The following is a 23,354-nucleotide window of genomic DNA, read 5'->3' as shown; positions in this document are numbered from 1 at the left end:
ACAGCCTCTGGGACTCAATATTGAGTTTCACAACTTCAGAGTATGATCTCTTTACTATATTTTCTTACATCCCCACTCTACCTCACCGTGTCTTGTTTATATCTTCTTGGCTTTGATCTCAACAGAGTGGACCCATTTTCTCCTTTTTACAGCTAACATTTATACACATTTTAAACATCCTTTACCACAATTATCACTGTCTTTGTCTTTTGCTCTGGGCTCATTAATCAGTTCCACTTGCTCCCCCTCTGCCTACAGCATAAAAAAAACATTTTCAACCTTCTTCAGATCTCAAGAAGAGTCATGCCAAGCTCGAAAAGTTAACTCTGTTTTTCTCTCTCCATAGATGCTGCCAGACCTGCTGAGTTTCTCCACTTTCTGTTTTTATTCTGCACTTAAGAGTACTGTGCACAGTTCAGGTCTTTATGCCATATTAAGAAAACTAAATATAGGGAGAAGTGTAAAGAAGATTTATGTCTTAAGTAAGAAAACTGAGACATTATTCTATTGGAAAGATTAAACAGGCTGGGGGAACTTTGTTAAAACAGCTGAGAAGATCTACAGGAGACTTGACAGAGATCTTTCCATTTATGAAGAGGTGGACCAGGGTGATGTGGAAACAATATTTCCAATTATGGAAAAAATCCAAAACCAGAAATTGTGAATACCAGATAATGGTGAACAAATGGAAAAATATGAAGAGTTTTCTTTACTCAAATAACATTTAAAATGGAGAACTTGCTACAACAGGACTTGGCTGAAGCACTTTACCTAGGTGCTTTCAAAAGAAAAATTGACATGTACATGAAATAAAAAAGGAACACTACCAATTCTCTAAGAGCGTCTTGGAATGTGGCACCTTTTTAAAACTTTTTTTTCCAAGGAGGCACACTTTGTAAACTGTGTGTTCCAGCTCAAGCAGGAGGAAAACTGACAGTTCAGTCAGAGAAAGATCAATGAGAGGGATAGATTTGTGCCAAATTTCTGCAACTCCCTTCCCTCAAGCACTGTGCCTACACCACATGGACTGTAGCAGTTCAAGAAGGCAGCCTACCACCACCTTTAGGACATTCGGAGATAGGCCTCATCTGTTGCCTATCTAGTGCTGCCCCATTAATAAATAAATAAAATTGATGAGCTAACAGGCCTACAATTGTTTTGACACACTCCAGGAGGAGACCTACCTCATTCAAGCTCTGTGGTACTGGCAGCGCCACCAGGAGAAGTGGCTACTGCCAGTACTACAACTTAGGCCAAGGTGGTGTTCAGAGATGGATGCAGACCTCCAGGTAAGTCTCAGATCTCACTGAGTCCCAGATGGCAGGCCTTGGTGAGGGAAAGGGGATGAGGCCTGTTGGACCTGGTGCTGGGAGGTGGGGGGGGTTGGTTGTGGTATTTAGTTGTGTAGAAATATTATTGTTTCTAAACAGTATACACTACTGAAAAACCTCAACTTGCTGGAATATGTTATCATGTAATCAACCAATGCAGGAAGTCAGGAAACATAAGGGTACTGAGGAAGGGTCACTCGACCTGAACCATTAACTCCAATTTTCTCTCCACAGATGCTGCCAGACCTGCTGAGCTTTTCCAGCAATTTCTGCTTTTGTTTCTGATTTACAGCATCCACAGATTTTTTTTGTTTTTTACTAAGTCAGGGAGCACCATCATTTTGTGAAGAGTGATAGTAATGCTGAATTCTCTCCCATAAAAAGCAGTGGCTAGAAGCCTGATTAATAATTCAAGATCCAAGACAGATAGATCCTTGTGAAGCGATACTGAGCCAAGACAGATGGATGAAGTTAGGATACAAATCAGCCAGAATCTCAGTGAATAGCAGAGCAGGCGTGACAGGCTGGATGGTGCTCTCTTGTTCATAGGCATGACACACAATGCAGGAAAGTACAGCTGCTGCTTTCAGATCATTCAATTGCTTCTTCCTCTCTTGCTCGCCATAACACATCTGAAGCAGTCATCTCTTCGGCTTCTGCAGGGTTGTGATTCTCACGTTTAATTAGAATTGCAAGTGGGAGATGACATAATACATGTAAATAGATAGCAATCTCGACATTTCTGAAATGTCACTGTTTATGACCTGGTCTGGTGTAGTGGGACAAATTTAAGTGGAATGGCATCAGGCCAGATGTCTTATCTCAATAAGTTATCATGCCAAGTCCTGTACTGCAAATATAATCAAATGTTCAGTGACTGGACAACACTCCAACTTACAAGCCAGATTTTCTGAGGAGTGGCAATTTGCTGAGACTGCCTCCCTGTTCCTTTTTGACAAAAGGAGAGAAGTCCACATTCCTGAGAGGAGATTCCAATCAGACCCTCTACAGGTATACAGATCCGTGCTTCCATTCTGACTGTTCTTTCAGAACACGGAACTGTCAGAAGAAGGCAAATCATACCCTCAGTCAGCTGCTGCATTCTGAAACACAACGGTCCAGAATCACAAGCAGCCTTTCTGACAGTTGCTGTCAAATTAGAAGTACATAGTATGAGGTTAGGACACTGGGAGGGTAGGGTGCCAGGTTAAGTAAAAGGGGCTGTTGGGTTCTGACAGCTGAAGGAGTAGATGTGCAGAGCGAGGGCGGGGGGTGGGGTTTAGCCCTGTGGGATGAATGAAGGTTGGGTCCTGGGAGCTGAAAGAGGTGAAGGAGATGTGTTCCAGGAAGTCAGGGTAAGGGGGTGTAAGTAGTCTGAGATAGGTGCAGTTGGGGTGTCTGTGAGTTAACATGAGTCATTGATCAGGATTTAAACTGCGTATTCTGCTATAACGCGTGTTTTGTTAACGCGAATTGGCCGTAACACGACTGATGAATAGTAGACAATGTTTGGATAGCGCAAACTTTCTACTGTACAGTACAACGCTTTCCCTATAATATGATTTTCTACTGTGCGAGGTCATGCAAGAATGCAACTATCACGTTATGGTAGAAATACCTGTACTTTTCCTGGGTAACCACTAATTTCTTGGGAATCATCTAAATTCTCTGATTTAAATGGATACTTTTGAGATATTTGGGTGTCGGGAAATTGCACAGTGTAACTTCAATTTCCCATTCAATTCCATCGGCGTTTGCAGCGATGGGAACTCTGCAGAAATTCCTATCTATGCTAGAAAAACAACAGTTTGGCCGTCGGAAAATCCGGAACATTCCGTTTATTTTAAATTTAAGGTATCTACGTTTTAGCAAGTTGGGTTATGGGATACGTCCATTTGATAGCAGATTTTTAGGTTGTGAGATACAGCCATTACTATCACAGCCAGTATTTGTTGCCCATTCCTGCTGTTGAATGAGTTGGCTCTCTAGGCCATTTCAGAGCGCAGTTAGGAGTCAATCACATTGCTGTGGATGTGGAGGTACATGTAGACATGACTTGGTAAGAACGGCAGATCTCTTTAAGGGCATTAAATGAAGCAGATGGGTTTTTAAAATAACAGTTGACAATGGTTATATGGTTATCCTTAGACTGGTTTTTAAATTCCAGATTTTACTGAATTTAAATTTTACCAGCTACCGTGGTGGAATTTAAACCACAACATTCGTCTGTGTCTCAGGATTACCAGGCCAATGACAATGTCACTGCACTATCAATTCCTGTCAATTTTAAGGCACTAAAGCAATGATAATATCAGAGATTTCACTGGCAGCCGAATCAAACAGCTCGTATTGCACTGATCTCTAAGTATCACATGGTAAGCTGCAGTATTGCATACAGGATGAACAAACTGATTTATCCAACCAGTAAATGTTGTGCAACTGCATCCTGCACATAATAAACATCAATTTTACTACCTTGCAAACAATGTGCCGCTTTTTCTTTAAAAAGTTAAATTACAATAATTCGGTTTGTGTTTTGTGTTGACAGGTCTATTTTGTGAGCAGCACCAGTTTTGAAATCCACTTGAGGTAGAATGAATACACCAAATCATTATATGATTATTTACCATCATTTGTCTGCTGCTTAGCCCATTTAAAGAAAAATTTAGCTGGGCTAAATTTTTCTGAAGAAGGGCCCCGACCGAAGCGTCACCTTTCCTGCTTCTCTGATGCTGCCTGGCCTGCTGTGTTCCTCCAGCTCCACACTGCGTTATCTCAGACTCCAGCATTTGCAGTTCTTGCTATCTCTCAGTCTCACTTATTTTTGTTTTCCCCTAGCATTAGCAGATGACTCATGTCTAGCAATCTCGTCTGGGTCTAGTAATCAGTTATTCTCAAATTGTTAGTAAAGAAACACAAAACTGAAGTGTGCAACTCGCTATAGGGAATGAGCAGACTTATTCCTTATATTTTGAACTTTTCTAATGTGAGAGAATAGCGAACTCTTCATTAGGGGAGATTAATCATAAAGATAAAGGATAAGATAGTGATTGCATTTGCTCTATGTGAATTGATCGCCTGCTTTCCAGCCCTTGATCTTTCATTTTGTGAGAAAATGGGATCTGTGTTAAACACTTTGAATAACACTTCATTTAGAAAAAGCTTTTGCAACATTAGATGTATAGCTCAAAGATAATAAAAGCATAAAAGAAATTGAAAATGCTGGTCTGGCCCATGTATTAGAATCATTGGCTGGAATATCCTGCCTTATTGGTGAATTTGCTAATAGACAATCCTACCAACTTCCAAAGGGAAACTGCTACTTACTGCACAGCACGTTCCCCCCATAACTTCAATACCCATCTCAGCAGACAAAAATCACCTTCCATTGGCCTAACAACATGGAGGACGGAGGATGATACAGTTCTGCGTGGCATTGCCTGCTAAAAGACAATATATTTCAGCAAATGGCAGGAGGAGCAGATACGTTGGAAGCTGGAATCTGTTCAGGTTTTTCATTGTCTCTTTGGCAGTGTTGCATGCCAGTTGATCCTACTGCCTTCAATTTTGACTGTTCTTTTGGACAGGTGTGAAATGACATTGGTCAGAAGCCTTTTTCACAAATACAATCCTGACCGTAGTTTAGCTGTGACCCAAGGAAGAACATAACCATGGTTTCCCCATCAAGTAAACAGTACAGGAAAAGGATCTATGATCAGCAGAGGCCAAATAAGGTAAGCTCCTTTACTTTTCTTGTGGATCTAGGTGGAGTCAGTTGACTCCTGATGACCTCATGAAATGTAGACCTCCTCAAATCAGGCTTCCTCCACTTCACTCCCTTGAGATCTTTTCTTGTAGAATCCCTACAGTGTGGAAGCAGGCCAGTTGGCCCATCAAGCCCATGCCAACCATCCAAACAACATCTCATCAGACTCATCCCCCTACCCTATCACTGAAACCCTGCATTTCCCATGGCTAATCCACCTAGCTAGTACATCCCTGGTCACTACGGGCAATTTAGCATGGCCAATTCATCTAACCTGCAAATCTTTGGACTGTGGGAGAAAACTGGAGTACTTGGAAGAAACCCACGCAGACATGGGGAGAATGTGCAAACTGCACACACAGTCGCCCAAGGGTGGAATCAAACCCAGGTCCCTGGTGCTGTGTGGCAGCAGCGCTAACCACTGTGCTGCCCTGTGGTGGCAAGCTGGCCGTCTCCTTCCACTTGAACCTGAGTGCCTATTGTCAATCAGCTCCACATCCTGTCCATAACTGGGTGACATACAGATCAGATCTGGTTGTTAAAATTACCTTGAAATCAGCCTGCTGAGGTTGGGAGTGCAGTGCTCAGCTTTATTAAGTTAACAGCCTGAATTCTGCTCCCGATCAATATTGCAGATTGTGCAGCCAGGTCGTGGAATTAATAAAGAAAGCAGTATTTTGCTGAAGTAACAAACTTACAGAATGACCATGAGGCCTGCTACCGTTATTTTAGCCAGTAGACGCTCCAATCCAGAAGTCCAGAACGTGGACTCAAGAAATTTAGTGCCAAACAGGTTTACCAAGGGAACAAAAGGACAGCGAAAATGTCTTTGATGGGAAATAAAACTACAGAAACTCTACTACAAATGCCAAAAACACAAACCACAGACCCTATCCCAGGAGAACTCAGAATGATGCAGCTGAGAAAAACAGTCACAATGGAAGAGATTGTCTGATAAAATCTTCATGTGACTGAGGCTGGTCCTGAGTGCAGTGCCAGTATGTTTGACAAGTGCCTTTGTTTCAGTGCTATACTCGTAATCAGCACCACAAACAATCAGAGATGTAAAATGCTGAAAGAAAGCTGCTGAACAGCTAATCTCTACATGATTCACAGATCAGAAGAATTTTTGGGATGACGTTGAGCTTACGATTGTGGGGAACAGGAAGTTTCATGGCTGCTGGACAAAAAAATAGAAGAGTTGACCACACTGGAACTTCTGAGTCATGTTAATCTTCAGAAAAAAATATTGCAACATGTTCCCTGTATCCATTGGATCCAAGGGCTTGTGAAACAAGTGATTCCTGCTGACATTATGAACCGGAATTGTTTCTTAAAATATTTTTCAGTTTTTATTATTTCTACCAGAAATGTGAGAAGTTTAAGTGGAGAAGAACCTACAGAGCTCAAAGACAGTTAAATTTGTAGAAAATCAGTTTTTATTTTGAACATCATCTTACATTCCCCTGATATGTGTGATATTTAACAACAATTCCAAGAATTCTGGGAAGTTCACGTCCTCAGGATTTATGTTAAATTGTACAAAAGGGAATAACGAGTTATAACTGTGCGTTATTTCATTTTGTTTCACTTTAGTATCTACTTTTGAATGTGAACAAGAGAATTCTTGACATCAATGATCCAGTTCAATGCTGCCATTCTGAGAGACTCCCGAGGGTTTGAGTGAATACAGTTGGACCATTGGGATACCATTAAGACAAAATCATGTACGTCGATCCACATCCAGCAGGGATTAAACTCTGTCAAGGAGACAATAAGGACTGCTAATGCTGGAAACCAGAGCCTATAGGTGGACAATATTTCGGGCCGAAACCCTTTGTCGGGACTGAAGAGGGGTTTCAGTCTGAAACACTGACTTACCTACTCCTCGGATGCTGTCTGACCTGTGTGCTATTCCAGCTTCACACCATTAAACTCTGTCTCTCCCTGGTACAATCTGTCAGTAACATCGAGGGGAAAATTGAATACGTGCTCAGGTTTGGAATTCTACGATTGATGCTCCACTTCTAACAAGAAGCAAAAACTCTTAAGCATTTTAAAATGTCTCAATAGTATCATTGCTGCAGCTCCCAAGACAGAACTGGCATTGACCACGTTTTGCTAATACACCCACACTGATAGTACAAACTAGTCCAAACCATCAATATTGAGCACAACTGTATGTTCAAAGCACTAAGCTGGGTTGACTCAATATGACTCAGTCCTTGGGTCAGAAATTAAGATTTCATGCTCTTTCCTGGGATTCTCAGTGTCAGTGAAGTTTGCTTCAGTTGCCTTTTCTGTCAGAATCTGAAACACAAGGACTGGGCCTGAAAAGTTCATTCTATGTATATCATCAAGTAACACTTGATGACTTTCATAAAATTCACACTTTTGCGTACTTCATACACATAAAAATACAAATTAGGAGCAGAAGTAGGCCACTCGGCCCTTCCAGTCTGCTCCATTATTCAACAAGATCATGGTTGATCTGCTTATGTTTTGAATTTCACATTCCCATCTACCCCAATAACTTTTGATTCCCTTGCCTAAGAACAATCTACCTACCTCTGCCTTTAAAATATTTAATAACTCCATCTCTATCATGTTCTGAGGCAGAGTTTTAAAGTCACACAATCCTCCAATAGAGAAAAAAAATTCTCATCTGTTCTAAGAGGGCAATCTCTAACTAGCTGTAACCTCCATACTGATCGATTCTCACATCTTTCAAGCTGTCGTTTTCTGTTTTACTTCCTTTTTCCCTTTTTGAACATAGGAAATAAATCGCTACTTTTTGTCTGACGGAACTTTTCCAGAATCCAGGGAATCTTGGAAAATCAGCACCAAACCATCTACTACCTTGTTAGCCACCTCTTTTAAGACCCTAGGCTGAAGTGTAACAGGAAGCAGAGACTTGTCAGCCCATAGCTCTACTTGTTTGCAGAGCACTGCTTCCCAAATGATTGTAATTTCCTAAGTTCCTCCCTCTCTTCAACCTCCTGATTTACAGCTAGTACTGCTATGGCTAACTATATGAGCATGAAAGCTATGCCAGCTGAAGTGATCTGGGATACTAGACCAGACAGTAGATCAATACTGAAGCAGTGACAGACAATTAAAGGGATAATTTGGAATATTCAGAATATCTACATTCCTACTATTAAAAAAATCCTAAGGGATTGATCCATCATCTGTGGTTAACTAAAGAAGTTAACCAAAGCATCAACTTAAGGAAAAAGCATTTGTGTGAAAATGAGTGGCATGGGAGTTATTTTGACAGAACAGCAGAATGACTAAAATATTAAATCAGAAGAAAGAAATTAGAGTATGAGATGAAGCTAGCTAGAAAAGTAAAAGCAATATTCAGTACCCAATCCTTGTCATCTTGCAGCCTATGTAATGATTATCAGATCATACTTATTTACTTCAATGTGCCCCATCAATTTGTTTGCTTTCTGATGAATGCTATATACATTCAGACATAGAGCTTTTAGTTCTGTCCTTTTGTTAAATTTACAACATCTAGTCTTGACTGTTGTGTATTCTTAGGTTTATTCTGTGTGTCACTTCTCATCATCCCTTGGCCCGCATTTCCGATATTATTACTTTTCTCTCCTACCTTGACTGCCCGTTGATTTCCTACATCTACTCAGGCCTGATCCCTCAACCTCTTGGTTAGTTTAAAGCTCTCTTTACTTCCCTAGTTATATGGTTTGTTAGAACGCTGGTGGCCCCCACATAGTTCAGATGGAGACCATCCCAATATCTCCACTAATAATGTCTGTATGCCACATTCTGAAATCCACCTCCCCCCACTCCAATTTTTCAAAAATGTATTCAATTCACTAAGTTCATGTGCCCTCCACTGTTTAGCGCATGGCTCAGGTAATAATAGAGATTACCCTTGAGGTCTGCTCTTCAATTTGGTGCCTAGCTCCTCACAGTTGAACTTCCAGTCGGGATCTTCCCAAATAGCATTGAGAATTTCTTGTTTTGTAGATCAATACTGGACTGAAGTTGAGGACATTACCACCATCTCAAAAATTGTGGAATTGATCAGTGAAAACTGATAATTCCAATTTCAAAGATTTGGAAGAGTCCCTCCCATTGGAAGCTCACTATTTGTGGAGTGAGACTTCTGGCACTTTTGCATGACTTTAACTCTGTTGAAGTATTTCCAAGGGAAGCTGAAGATAAGGCTGAAGCATTCGCAGCAATCTTCAGCCAGAAGTGCCGAGTGGATGATCCATCTCGGCCTCCTCCAGTGGTCCCCAGCATTACAGATACCAGTCTTCAGCCAATTCGATTCACTCCACGTGATATCAAGAAACAATTGGACACACTGGATACTGCAAAGGCTACAGGCTCTGAAAACATTCCGACAATAGCACTGAAGACCTGTGCTCCAGAATTTGCCGCTCCCTTAGACAAGCTGTTCCAGTACAGTTACAACACTGGTTCCTACCTGGCAATGTGGAAAATTGCCCAAGTATGTCCTGTACACAAGAAGCAGGACAAATCCAACCTGGCCCAAACCACCCCATCAGTCTCCTCTCGATCATCAGTAAAGTGATGGAAGGTGTCATCAACAGTGCTATCAAGCAGCACCTGCTCAGCAATAACCTGCTCAGTGACGCCCAGTTTGGGTTCTGCCAGGGCCACTCAGCTCCTGACCTCATTACAGCCTTGTTCCAAACATGGACAAAAGAGCTGAATTCCAGAGGTGAGGTGAGAGTGACAGCCCTTGATATCAAGGCTGCATTCGACCAAGTGTGGCATCAAGGAGCCCTAGCAAAACTGGAATCAATGGGTATCAGGGGGCAAACTCTCCGGTGGTTAGTCATATCTGACACATAGGAAGATGGTTGTGGTTGTTGGTAGTCAATCATTTCAGCTCCAGGGCATCTCTGCAGGAGCTCCTCTGGGTAGTGTTCTAGGCCCAACCATCTTCAGCTGCTTCATCGATGATCTTCCCTCCATCATAAGGTCAGAAGTGGGGATATTTGCTGATGATTGCACAATGTTCAGCACCATTCGTGACTCCTCAGATACTGAAGCAGTCCATGTTCACATGCAACAAGATCTGGACAATATCCAGATGTGGGCTGACAACTGGCAAGGAGCATTCGTGCCACACAAATGCCAGGCTATGACCATGACCAATAACAGACAATCTAACCACCGTCCCTTGACATTCAATGGTGTTACCATCACTGAATCCCCCACTATCAACATCCTGGGGGTTATCATTGACCAGAAACTCAACTGGACTCACCACGTAATCACAGTGGCTACAAGAGCAGGCCAGAAGCTAGGAATACTGCGGTGAGTAACTCACCTCCTGACTCCTCAAAGCCTGTCCACCGTCTACAAGGCACAAGTCAGGAGTGTGATGGAGTACTTTCCATTTGCTGCTCCAACAACACTCAAGAAGCTTGACACCATCCGGACAAAGCAGCCCGCTTGATTGGCACTACATCCACAAACATTCACTCCCTCCATCACCGACGTTCAGTATTGGCAGTGTGCACTGCAGAAATTCACCAAAGATCTTCAGACAGCACCTTCCAACCCATGACCACTTCCATCTAGAAGAAGAACAACGGCAGCAGACTTATGGGAACATCACCACCTTCAAGTTCCCCTCGAAGCCACTCACCATCATGACTTGGAAATATATCGCTGTTCCTTCACTGTCGCTGGGTCAAAATCCTGGAATTCCCTCCTTAATAGCGTTATGGGCCAACCCACAGTAGGTAGCCTGCAGCAGTTCAAGAAGGCAGCTCACCACCACCTTCTCAAGGGCAACTAGGGTCAGGCGAGAAATGTTGGCCAGCCAGCAACGCCCACATCCCACAAATGAATAGAAAAAAGTATTTTATTTACATTTAGAAACCTGTCCAGCTCATTTTTTTGGAAGATGATACACCCTCACTCTTTCTCGCACTTTTCAAAAAAAAAACTTGCTAAAATAAATGGGCTGCCCACTCTTGCACACCCACCTATGACAACAGTGTTATAACACAGGCAGGGTAATACTGGGATCAGATGAGTTTGAACAAGCTCATTGTGAGCGTGCTATTTATTTCATCGCATGGTCACACTGTGTTCTGGTGGTGCACTCAGAGCTGGCTGTTTGACTTATGCTAAAGTACATCCAATGTTCTGCTGTTATTTCAATGATTACCTTGCCAATTTCAACGATCACTACTGTCTGCACCAGGAACTGAACAGGTTTCTCAAAGTTATAGTTACAAAATATTCAGTGCTGTTGACAGTCATTTATAATTTATGCAATAGTGCCCACTTTTGAGACGAAAAAAAAACTTTCCTGACAGTAAAACAGAATCTTTTATACATGAAATAGGATCTAATGCTGTTTGAAGTTAGACACAAACAACATTACAAATCCAATGTATCACAGCTCTCGGGATATTGTTCATAATTCAACTTGATGTGAACTATTTCCAAACACCAGCGAGTTCTTTCCTTGAACAATCAATCATTCCAGCTCACTATTGCACATCTCGTTTGTCACATCACTCCTCACTAAGGAGACTGTGACTAACGTGTCCCTTTATAAATTACTAGTTAGTGCCCATTTCTTGGCACCACACTTTAAGAAGGTTATCGAGACCTTGGAGCAAATGTAGAAAGATTTATCAGGGATGAGGGACTTCAGTAATATGGAAAGAAACTAGGATTATTCTCCTTTGAGCAAAGGAGGCTCAATAATGGCCATGTCACTGGACTAGTAATTGCTTTTACATTTCAGTGCTGCACCTCAGGCTACACCTTAAACTCTCATTGCTGCAGCAAGGACACAGTGCGCTCAGGGACACATACCCAGCAAACGGACTGGACCAAACTATGCATCCGGGCTCCTCACTTGCTGTCACAGTGCTCTGTTGCTAGGAGCTGACCCGTATATGCGCGGAATCCCTACCTTGCATTACCTTGCCTTTTCACATCTGCCCTCTCAGTTAGAAATATCAGAATTGTATTACGGCTGTCTTGACATGCTGTGTAGGGGAGACACAAAGCCAGGGACCCTGTAATGTTGTCAGCAGGTCTCAGTCAAGTCAAAGGGTTAGACTTTGTTCCAGGGATCCTGCCACAGTGAGTCAAGGGCAGCTATTGATGCCAAGCAACCAGAGTCAGGTGTTTTCTTCACCCACCCACTTTGGGGATTGCTTTCCACCGGAATAAGAGCGAGGCAGGTATTAAAGGGAAGTGTAAGTGGGTGGTACAGCTATTACTGTTGGTGCAGGTGGGGACATGTCCTGATCGGGTGAGTAGGCAGTGAAAGAGCATGCAGGGTTAGTGGTGCCAGGGGTTGGGGTGGGTGACAGTGAGAAGGGAAGATGTTGCAGGGGATAGTGAGAATGGTAGAGCATGAGCCTTGGCGGAGTGTGGATACAGTAGAAGAGCAAGTGTGAGGTATTGGAGAGAAGATGGTGGACACTGACCTTCTTCTAACAGTGTTGGGCATTTCACCAGATGGCCAAGACCGCTTTAAGGGGTGGCAATCTTGGACCATGCTGGCATGGGCTGATGTCATAGCCTCCACTGCTAGTTCTAGGGGACGAGGAAGTCCTGGGTCAGCACCTGCCTGCCCAGGAGGACCTTCAGGACTCTGCCCACAACGCGGGCACCAAGTTACCCCTATCTGTCACGGTCAGGGCAAATGCCAGCAAGTGTGTGAGGCAGCCCTGGACTGACAGTGCTTGTCCAGGTGCACACCAGCCTTTCAAAGGTGGCACAGGTACAAGGGACGCCAGTGAAATCCGGGATATCCGCAGAGTGAATTGTTCTGGGAGTGGCGCATAGTGAGATGGGACGGAAATTGGATGTGAGACACCTTGGGAGCAAGGTAGGCAATTAATCATGCGAATCGGTAAGATACAGTGAGAGAACGACAAACATTCCAAAAAAAAAAAAACATGATGCAACTTGGGATTAGTCAAAATAAGATCGAGCTCCATGTCTTAAATGGGCTACCCCTAATTTTTAAACAGTCACCCCTAGTTTTAGACTCTGCCACATCCACCCTGTCAAGAGCCTCACAAGGTCTTCACAGAATCACAGAATTGTTACAGCCCAGGAGGTCATTTGGCCCATCTCACCTGCACTAATTCTATTACCTGGTGCTAATCTCCTTCCTTTTCCCCATATCCCTGCACACCATTTCTATCCAAATAACCATCCAATGTCGTCTTGAATGCTTCATATAATCTTATAAGTTCAATCAATTCTTCAGCTTCTAACCTCCACTGGATGCAAGCCTAGCCTGTTCAACCTTTCCTAATTAGACAAGCCATCCATTCTAATGTACTAATGCAGTAAACCTTCTCTGAACTGTTGTCAATGCATTTACATCCTTTCTTAGTGCTCCAGTGCGGTCTCACCAATAAACAAAACATAACCTTTCTACCAGACTCCCCTTCGCAGTGAACAATAACATTCCATTAGCTTTTGTGATTACGTGCTTGTACCTACGTTCTAACCTTTGTGACTGATCCACTAAGACACAAGTGAGTGACAGAAAGGAGAACCCGTACTTTGGAAGCAGCATGAAGGTGAGGGCAGCAGCTTCACAAAGAGCCTGAGAGAGCAGAGGGTCTACTGCTTCATAATGAGTGAGAGACAAAGCAGGGAGAGCAAGAAAAACAGAGCAGCTTGAATAACTTCATAAAGAGCAGTTGAGATGGCACAGCCTCAGCTACTTCTGAAACAGTACAAGAGAACAGGGAAACAGCAGAGAAGAGTGGCCCTGTGTGAGAAGACTATTGATGGAGGGAGATAAATATCAGTGGCAGAAAGCCCTTTAACGTTTCTATCTGTCAATCCAAAGTGTGATGTCACAGGAAGACAGGTAGGTGATTGATGGTTATTTCTCGGTATCTCTTTTGATTAGCTAAGTTGCTTAAATCAGGAAACCATTTTGCAGTTGAAGAGCACAGTTAAGAAATTCACTTTTAACATATTTAAGTCTATAATTATTTAAATAGAAAAAAAAATGGCAGCAGGTGATGTGTTGTAGCTGTAGTGTGTGGGAGCTGCTGGACTTTACTGTGATCCGCAGTGACCTCACCTACAGAAAGTGTTTGAGGGGCATCGGCTCAGAGTTGATGAGCTGGAATCAAGCCTCAGTTAGCAAGACATACCAGGGAGTGGGTAAAGTCCTTGGGCACTGTCTTTCAGGGGTTAGTAACAGTCCTTTAATTAAGTTCTTCAAATTTGGTCTGTGGTCAGGGACAGGAGGCTGTGACTATGAGCGAAGCAGGTATGGAGACAGGTTTTAGCTTTGGAGGAGCCTTGGCCAGTGCCCTTGTCCAACAGGTTTGAGGTTCATGTTCCTGTTGTGGACAAGAGCACAGACAACATGGAGGATGAACAAACTTATTAAGTACAATGGTACAGAGTGCCATTCAAGTATGGGGATAAAAGAGAAATGTGGTAGTAATAAGGGATAGACTCTATAGGGATAATATTCTCTGTAAAGACAGAGAGACCCAAAGGCTTCGATGCCAAGGTTCAGGACACCTCTTCTGAACAGCAGAGGTATACTGACTGGTAGGTGAAGATATCAGCAAGGGAATCAAGAGTTATAGGGAAAAGGCAGGAAAGTGAAGCTGAGGATTATTAGACCAGATATGAATGGCAGAGCAGACTTGATGGACTGAATGGCCTACTTCTGCTGCTACATCTTATGGTTTTAGACGAAGGATGCAGTTGTCATGGTCCAGACAGGTACCAATGAGGTAGTTACGACTAGGAAAGGGCTTCTGCTGAGGGAATAAGAGCAGACTAAGACTAAATTAAAAGTCAGAACCACTAGGGTAATCATGGGATTACTACCCGGGTCAAGTGCAAATTGGTGTTTTGTAAATAAGATTAGAGACGTAACTGTGTAGTCCAAACATTGGAATGGGAGAAATGGATTCTAATCCATGGGGCACTGGCAGCAGTCCTGTTGGAATGAGCTTCATTTAAACCATGCTGGGACCAGCATCCTGGCGAATTGTATAGCTATTTAGTTGGATGACTTGAAGGAACTTTCAAAAATCACAAAGAAAGGGGGGAGCAGAGGTGAAGGATAGTGAAAAGGTGAACAATAGTCAGAGTAACAGGAAGGGTAGAAAACATAAGCAGAAGGGTGTAGCATAAATTAGAACCAGAATAAATAACAATGGTAAAAATTTAAACCTTAAGGTTCTGTATCTGAATGCACACATCTTATGTCAGAGGATGGATCAGTTGACAGCACAAACAGAAATAAAGGTACATGACCTGATAGCTATTGCACAGAAGTGGTTGCAGGCTGACCAGGATTGAGAACTCAATATTTAAAAAGACTTGTGTTCCAGAAAAATAGTCAAAAAGGAAAAAGAGGTCGGGTAGCATTGTTAATAGAGGATGGTATTAATGCAGTGCTGAGTGCTGATTTGAGGCAGTAGATTGGTATGTGGAATATGCTTGAGTGGAAATAAGGAATAGCAAGAGAAAGAAGTCATGAGTGGGTATTGTTTCTGATTCCCAGAGAGTCTCTTTATAAGGTATAAATCTGCAAATATTGGAGACTTGTAAGAACAACATTACAATTGTCATGGGTGATTTTAATCTGCATATCGACCGGACAAATTAGATGGGCAAGGGCAAAATGGAAGACAAATTTGTACAGAGCATCAGGGATTGTTTTTAGAGCGGTATGTTACACAACCTACCTAGGACCAGGCCGTTTTAGATATAGTATGTATAAATGAGGTAAGATTAATAAGAGATCTTGAAATTAAGGATCATCTGGGGGCTAGTGATCATATTGATCATGGAAGAACTTCAAACACAGTTTGAGGGAGAACAACTGAGGACTCAAACCACATCTCAATCAGATCCTCCATCAGTCTCCTCTGCTCCAGGGAAGACAAACCCAGCCTATCCAGGCTCTCCTCATAACTGAGACCTTCTATTCCTGGCAACATCCTGATGAATCTCCACTGCACTCTCTCCAGTGCAATTACACCCTTCCAAAAGTGTGGTGGCCGGAACTACACACAGTATTCTATCTACAGCCTAATCAATGTTTTACAAAGTTGCAACAAGACTCCCTTACTTCTATATTCTATATCCTGGCCAATGAAGGCAAGCATTGTGTATGCCTTCTTCACAACCCTGCGTACCCGTGCAGACACCTTTAGGAATCTATGGACATCAAGGACACTTTGTTCCTCAGTATTCCCTAGGAGCCCATCACTAATTTGTGTATCAAAGTTCTTTGAAGATTAAACAAGCACAGTAGATAAAGGGAACTGGTAATATGTACTGTATTTGATTTCCAGAAGGTACCACAACAAAGGTTTTACACAGGATAGGAGTTTACAATATTGGGCATAATGTCTTAGCATGGATTGAGGATTAGTTAACACAGAAGGTGGAGAGTTCGGACTAATTGATGTTTTTCAGGTTGGAAATATGTAGCTAGTGCAGTGCTACAGGATCAGTCCTAGGACCTTAATTATTTACTACCTATATCAATGATTTGGGAGAGGAGGGCACAGTGCAATGTATCCAAGTTTGTTAATGATTATAAAAATTGGTGGGAAGGCATGTTCTGATAAGTACATACAGAATCAAGACACAGATAGGTTCAGTGAGTGGGCATAATCTTGGCAGGTGGAGTTTAATGTAGGTAAGTGTGAGGTCAAGCACTTTGGTAGGAAGCATCAAAGTGCAAAGTATTATTTAAATGGAGGCAAGCTCCAAAAAAGTGCAACCTTGAGGGATCTGGGTGTTCTTGTGCATGAACATTAAAAGTTATCACACAGCAAATTATGAAGGCAGATTGAATTTTGACTGTTGTTTCTAGGGGGCTGGAGTTTAACATTAGTGAATACTTGTTACAACTGCACAGAGTGTCGGTGAGGCTGCACATGGAGTACTGTGTACAATTTTAGTCCCCATTATTTAAAAAAAAAGAATGTACTGCCATTGGAGATTGGTCAAAAGAGAGATTCACCTGGTTGATGCTTGGGATGAAGGGACTGCCTTATCAAGAATGGCTGATAAAGCAAGACGTTTATTCATCAGAGTTTAGAAGGAGGGAAGCTGTTACTGTAACATACAAGATTCTGAGGGGACTTGGCAGGGTAGATGTTGAGGTGGTTCCACCTGTGAGGAAGTCTTGAATTAGGGGACATAGTTACCAAAATCGGGAACACTCATTTAAAACAGAGATGCAAAGGAATTTCTTTTCCCAGTAGTTCGTAAATTTCTGGAATTTTCAACCCGAGAGTGTTTTCAAGGTTAGGTCACAAAGTATTTAAAGAAGAGGTAGATAGACGTTTGAAATATCAGGGAGTTGAGAGCTATGATGATCTGGCACAGAAGAGGAGTTGAGGCCTGGGGTGCATCAGCCAAAATCTTGTTGAATACATGACAGTTTGAGGGCAGAATGGTTTACTTTGCCTAGTTCTTGTGTTATATTCCAAAACAGCCAGAGCCCTCTACATCTCTGAGCTCTGCAATCTCTCTCAGCATTTAAATAGTAGGTTTCTTTTTTATTCAGCATTTCTGGCTGAAGACTGTTGTGAATGCTTCTGCCTTACCTTTTGCACTGATGTGCTGCACTCTCCCATCACGGAGGATGGGGCTATTGTGCAGCCTCCTTCTCCAGTGACTTGTTTAAATGCCCACCAGCATTCATGACTGGCATGACTGTCTTGCACAGCTTAGACCTGATCCCTTGCTTATGGGATTGCTTGCCTCGGTCTATCATTTGCTGCTTGACACAAAAGTAGACCTGATTTGTAACCAGGTTGACATCTCATTTTTTGGTATGCCTGGTGCTGCTCCTGGCATGCCCTCCTGCACTCAGCATTGAACCCGGGTTGATCCCCTGGCTTGGTAGAATTGGTTGAGTGGCGCATTGCTGTGTCATGAGGTTGCAGATTGTGTTGGAGTGCAATTCTGCTGCTGTTGATGACCCAGAGCGCCTCACGGCTGCACAGTCAGGAGTTGCTTGATCTGCTTGAAGTCTGTCCCATTTAGAGACAGTGCCACACAACACGATGGAGGATATTCTCAATGTAAAAGTGTGACTTCATCTCCACAAGGACTGTGCAGTGGCCACTCTTACTGTCACAAGCAGATGCATCGGCATCTTGCAGATTGGTAAGGATGAGGTCAAGTATGTCCCTCCTGTTGGTTCCTTCACCACCTGACGCAGACTCCACCAGCTCAATCAGTAGTACTATTACTGAGCATCTCCTGGTAGTATTGAAATCCCCTGCCAAGAGTACTGTACAGTCCCTATCCTTGCCTCCCTCATTGCTTCCTCCAAGTGCTAGTCAACATGGAACAGCACTGATTCATCAGCTGAAGGGATCTGGTACGTGAGAATCAGGAGATGTCCCTGTCCACGTTGGACCCAGTGCCATGAATCTTCATAGTGTCCAGAGTCAATTACGGAGGACTCCCAGGGCAGCTGCCTCCCAACTGTATAGCACTGTGCTGCCACCTCTGCTGGGTCTACCTTGCTGGTGGGACAGGACATAGCCAGGGATGGTGGTACTGGTATCTGGGACGTGGTCAGTAGGTACAATTCTGACAGCGTACCTATGTTGGGCTGCTGCTTGACTAGTCCAGTGCAAGATGGCGGCAGAGGAATTCATCCGCTCCACCCATTCTTCTTCTTGGTGTCTTCTTCCAGGGGACGACTCCTGGCCCCCGGGATGACTCCCAGACTGTCGTAGCGTCCCCACCCCGCCCCTCCCCACAGCGTGGCGGGGCAGCCCCCCGGCCTAGCGGGCTGAAGCGATCTCCCAGCCTCATGTTCCTCACGGTGAAGCCTGGTGCAGTCTGGAGCCAGGGCCCAGGGCGGACTGCATCTCAGTGCCAGCGTCATATGGGTTGGAAGACTGCTGTTCTGGACTTTTGTTTCTGCAATGCTGGACATTTTATTTCTCTGTTTTCTAAGATCTTGTACCTAAAGAAGCTGTACCTAGGTACCTTTGTAAGTAAGATGGTGCTGTAGGTGGCGATGTATAAACTTTTCACTGTACTCAGAGTATATGTGACAATAAAGTTAATTCAATTCTGTGAGGCAGCTCTTCTAATTTTGGCACTAGCCCCCAGATGTTGATAACAATGTCTTTGTAGGGTTGACAGGCCTGAGTTTCCAGTTGTCATTTCTGGTGACTTAGGTGATTGTAGGTGGTCAATCTAGTTTAAATTTCATTGTTTGTTGCAACGGAGGGGCTTGTTAGGCTAGTTCAGACAGCAGTTGAGATCAAGCACATTGCTTTGTGTCTGGAGTCACATGTAGACCAGGCTGGGTAAGGGTGGCAGATTTCCTTCCCTAAAGGACTTTGGTGAATCAGATTGATTTTATTTCTTAAAACAACAATTGACAACAGTTTCATAGTCTTCAGAAGAATTTTAATTCCAGATTTCTTTTCCCCCCCCAGTTCAATGCTCTACCATTTGCAGTGACAGGATTGGAAGAAGGATCCCTTCAGCATGAACTGGGTTTCTGGATTAGCAGTCCAGCAACAATACCACAATCCCATTGCCTCCCACTAAAACAAAAATCGGCAGCTAAAATCCATCATGCCCCTGGAACTATCTGGTAAATGTGCACACTCAAAATAACCTTTTGAAAGGATATAAACGTCCTTTTGTTTGTTATTTTTATAGTTATTTTATTAGATTAAAGATTGTTACTTATTTTCTTAGTCATTCTATTCATTTGTTTTTAATGTACAGTCTGTTCTGCTGTTCTTCCACACTTTGCTCACTCCCACCTGGAGACCTATTGCCCCCACTGTGCCTGTGGGTTTCTGCACTGCGTCCAGTGCTGTTACTCTCCTCTGATCTGCTGCCAGATTCAACACTGTTAAAATCATGTTGTGGCACAATCAGCATTTTTTACACTCAGCTTCTGCTTGTTTGAGGCCAATCCTCCACACTACTTGAATCCTGAAAGTAAACTGATCCAGGGAGGGAGCTTTTCAGTAACTTGGTGCCCTTAATTTAAATCCCCAATCCCCTCCCCCACCGTCCCAAGGGCCCAAGTTAAGGAAAAGAAATCACTGCCAGTCTCGTGGCTGGCTCCCACTGATTCACCTCAGTTGCCTGTGCCCTGCTCATCCCCAGTCCCTGTTGAGCAGCATTTTAAAGAGGATCATTATTCACAATCATTCTTACAGCAAGTAAAATGAGGCATTTTCTCTAACTGCACACACACTGCAATCTGCTGCTTTTCACTCTAACATCCTTCTTAATGACAGCCGTATGATTAGGCATTTGAGTAATCTTTGTAAATATTTAAAGAGCACTTGTTTCATTTTTCTTTGCAAACGCGTTTCAACACAACAGCACAGGGTCTGCTCTGAAGTAATAAAGTTTATATCACAAAACATTATTGTTTTGAAGCAGAAAGCAATTAAGCATACTCCAAGGTAACTCAAAGTTAATTAAAATTTCAAAATGGATTGATTAATACAAAAGGAGCAGAAGAGTTCTACATTCAGAGACTGATATGAACAATGTCTGTAATCCGTGGCTGGGGATGAGCAGTGGCTGTCTGCTTAATTTATAGAGTCTGAAGCCTGGCATTTGACAGTGACAGGAGGATATTAAGATGATGGCACCACATTACTGACAGGAACGCCCCCCCCGCCACCCCCTGCCAACCACCAACAAACAGTTTTACTGTCAGGATTCCAACAGTGTGGGGGATTGAGCTTAGCCAAGGAGGGGCTTAATTTAAAATCATGTTGCATCATGTTGTTCAACTTGAGGGAACAGGAGGCCTGCAAAGTGCTAAACCCAGCGGCAAAATCTGGCAGCAGACCAGAGGAGACTCAGGAAGTTATTTTCTTATTTCTGGCCTAACCAAGAAACCCCGGCTTCTCTCTTCCTCAGCTTTATATTTCCCTCTTCCTGCCATGAACGCTCACTCCACCACCTCCCCATCTCACTGATCTTGTTTAAGAACTTTCTCTAGGGAGCACATCATCTACCTCCAGTCTAATTTCAGGCTCATACTAATAATGTGCTGACCTGTATGTAATCTCCACGACATTCCTAGGAGATGGAACTGAATTAACTTTGTATTGTACAGATCCATTTTGGGGGTTAACTTCTCTACTCATCAAGATGAGACAATTCATTGGAAAATAAATTCTTTGGAAATATTAGCTTTGGAAACATTCTGTGATTAGCTCACAGTAGCCTCCTTCTCTACAGGGATCACAGAAAGTGCCCCAAACCCCATCTCAAAACATTCTTATTGCACTACTGTAAAAAGAGTCCCTTTAATTCCCATGTCAATTGTCCACTCAGCAAAACCATGACTGCTTTTAGGGCATTTGTCCAAAACTATGAGAAATCCAGTGGCAATGGCTCAACCTGATTTTGCATTAGTCTGGCTTAAGTTCAAATGGAGCTCGCACAGGTGAAAAGATGGTATAAAGGCTCATGGTCATCCAGCCCCATTTGTTTTTATATAAAACAAACTTTCTCAAACAATCCTTCACACATAAATCCTTCTCAAGAGAGCTGACAAAATTTCTTCAACCAAGTCTCCAAATACACATCTTTCACCCGTCACACTGAATTATGTGGTTCAGTTAGAAATTATTCTTGGGAAAGGGAATGTAGTGGGAATGGGTATTATAAAACAGTGTGAAACCTATGCTTCACTTCAGATCCCATTCTTTCGACTTCAATGGAGCCAAATGTTTAATGGCATTAATAATAAGCAGCCTGCTCAGCACTATTGTCCAAGCGCGATTTCTTCTCCTCTGCTTCAGGTGAGAAGCATCGCCAGCTTATTATTCCAATTTTATATCCTACAGCAGGAACTTGTCATTAGGGATGCTGGTTTCTTCTACAGAAGAACAAAACAGGTAGGACCAAATCCTACGTTTGCTAAAACAGACAATCTTAAACTGATGGCAAATTTGTACTCCTACCCTTTCAAAGGTGCATTTTGTTCCCCATGTTGAGTATGGATGCAGCCATTGACCATACTGCCACGTTACTGAGCAGAGTGCAGCGACATTAGTGTATAGGGCTGTTAGAGGGTTAGATCATAGGTACAGAAGGAGGCCATTCAGCCCCCCAGTCTTATTCTGTCATTCAACATGATCATGACTGATTTGTCATCCAAATCCAAATACCTGCCTAACAGGCCTATATGCCTTGATATTTTTAGCTAGCAATTAATCGAGCTCAATTTTAAAATTAGAAGTTGATTTAGCATCAATTTCCATTTGTGGACGTGAGTTCCAAACTCATGCCACTATTTGCGTGAAGCTGTTTTTTCCCCCCTAGTTTCACTCTTGAAATCCTGAGGCTGTAACTTTGTGATTATGCCCCTTAGCTTTTCTCCAGCTACCCAATCCGCTCTCCTTAATGTCTTGACAACTTCAAACAAAACGTCACATAACCTTTTAAATTCCCTCAATACAATCTTAATTAATGTAATCTCCCTGTATAATTTAATTCTTGAATTTCACGTATCACTCTGGTAAACCTACACTCCCCCACCTTGCCCTGGCCCTCTCTCTAATGTATGGTATCCAGAACCACAGATCATTCCAAGAGAGACCCAACCAAGACTCTATATGAATGAAGCTTGACCTCTTTTATTCTATTTCTCTTGATATAATGCACATTATTACGTTCTGTAACTGTTCATGATACCTTAAACAGTCTGTGTACCCGTACGTCCAAATCTCTCTGGATCCCTCTTTTTGAGTTCTCACAATTCAGAAGGTATCATGTTCTATCTTTAGGTTCAAAGCTTGCATTAAAATCTATTTGCCACACCTTTTTCCCCCAATCACTTAATCCAGTCAACATCCCTTTGTAAGAAGTGTAAATAGGAAGTTATGACGTTGCCTTTATTTGTGGCATGGCCAAATTTGGATATGTGGCTTTCTGTCCCTTTATCTAAATTACAAGTGAAAAGCTGGAACAAAATGCAGATTGTGTGGGATATTATCACTCATACTTACCCATTATCCCTACTCTGAGTCTCCTTCTACTCAGGCAATTTATTGAACCAGGTATTAAGTTCCACAAACTTCAACATTAGATTGCAATTTCTTATGAGGAACTTTATTAACTGCCTTCTGGGTGTCCTTATAAATAACATCCACAGATATTCTCCTGTCACTGCTTCAAAAAATTCAATCAGATTCATCTGGCATGACCTATTCTTTACAAATCCATATGGACTATCCCTGATC

The 23,354-nt window shown here is 42.7% G+C and overlaps 2 protein-coding genes across 10 annotated transcripts in view; one reads left to right on the top strand and one right to left on the bottom strand.

Moving 5' to 3' along the window:
* The window catches only part of LOC109920931 (CDK5 and ABL1 enzyme substrate 1), a 230,551-nt gene that overhangs the window by 202,538 nt on the left and 4,659 nt on the right, over positions 1 to 23,354 (top strand). Inside the window, exons 11-13 of one of the 7 annotated variants that reach the window (XM_048595558.1) lie at positions 4,919 to 5,065; positions 19,563 to 19,723; positions 21,957 to 22,007. The gene's annotated coding sequence lies outside the window, so the exon portion shown is untranslated. Of the gene's footprint in view, positions 1 to 4,918; positions 5,066 to 6,693; positions 7,443 to 9,096; positions 9,269 to 19,562; positions 19,724 to 21,956; positions 22,008 to 23,354 lie in introns of those variants that run through there. The other 6 variants (XM_048595559.1, XM_048595563.1, XM_048595560.1 and 3 more) reach the window with 6 other exon arrangements.
* The window catches only part of LOC109935618 (transmembrane protein 241), a 126,689-nt gene continuing 110,013 nt past the window's right edge, over positions 6,679 to 23,354 (bottom strand). The window contains exon 13 of one of the 3 annotated variants that reach the window (XM_048595568.1): positions 6,679 to 7,124. In XM_048595568.1, coding sequence (XP_048451525.1) covers position 7,124 — 1 coding nt within the window. In that variant the 3' untranslated portion in view covers positions 6,679 to 7,123. Of the gene's footprint in view, positions 7,125 to 7,230; positions 7,408 to 23,354 lie in introns of those variants that run through there. The other 2 variants (XM_020534262.2, XM_020534260.2) reach the window with 2 other exon arrangements.

This window comes from Rhincodon typus, chromosome 4 (assembly GCF_021869965.1).
Source record: "Rhincodon typus isolate 14 chromosome 4, sRhiTyp1.1, whole genome shotgun sequence".
In the NCBI taxonomy this organism is placed as follows: domain Eukaryota; kingdom Metazoa; phylum Chordata; class Chondrichthyes; order Orectolobiformes; family Rhincodontidae; genus Rhincodon; species Rhincodon typus.
This window is presented reverse-complemented; position numbering and strand designations above follow the sequence as displayed.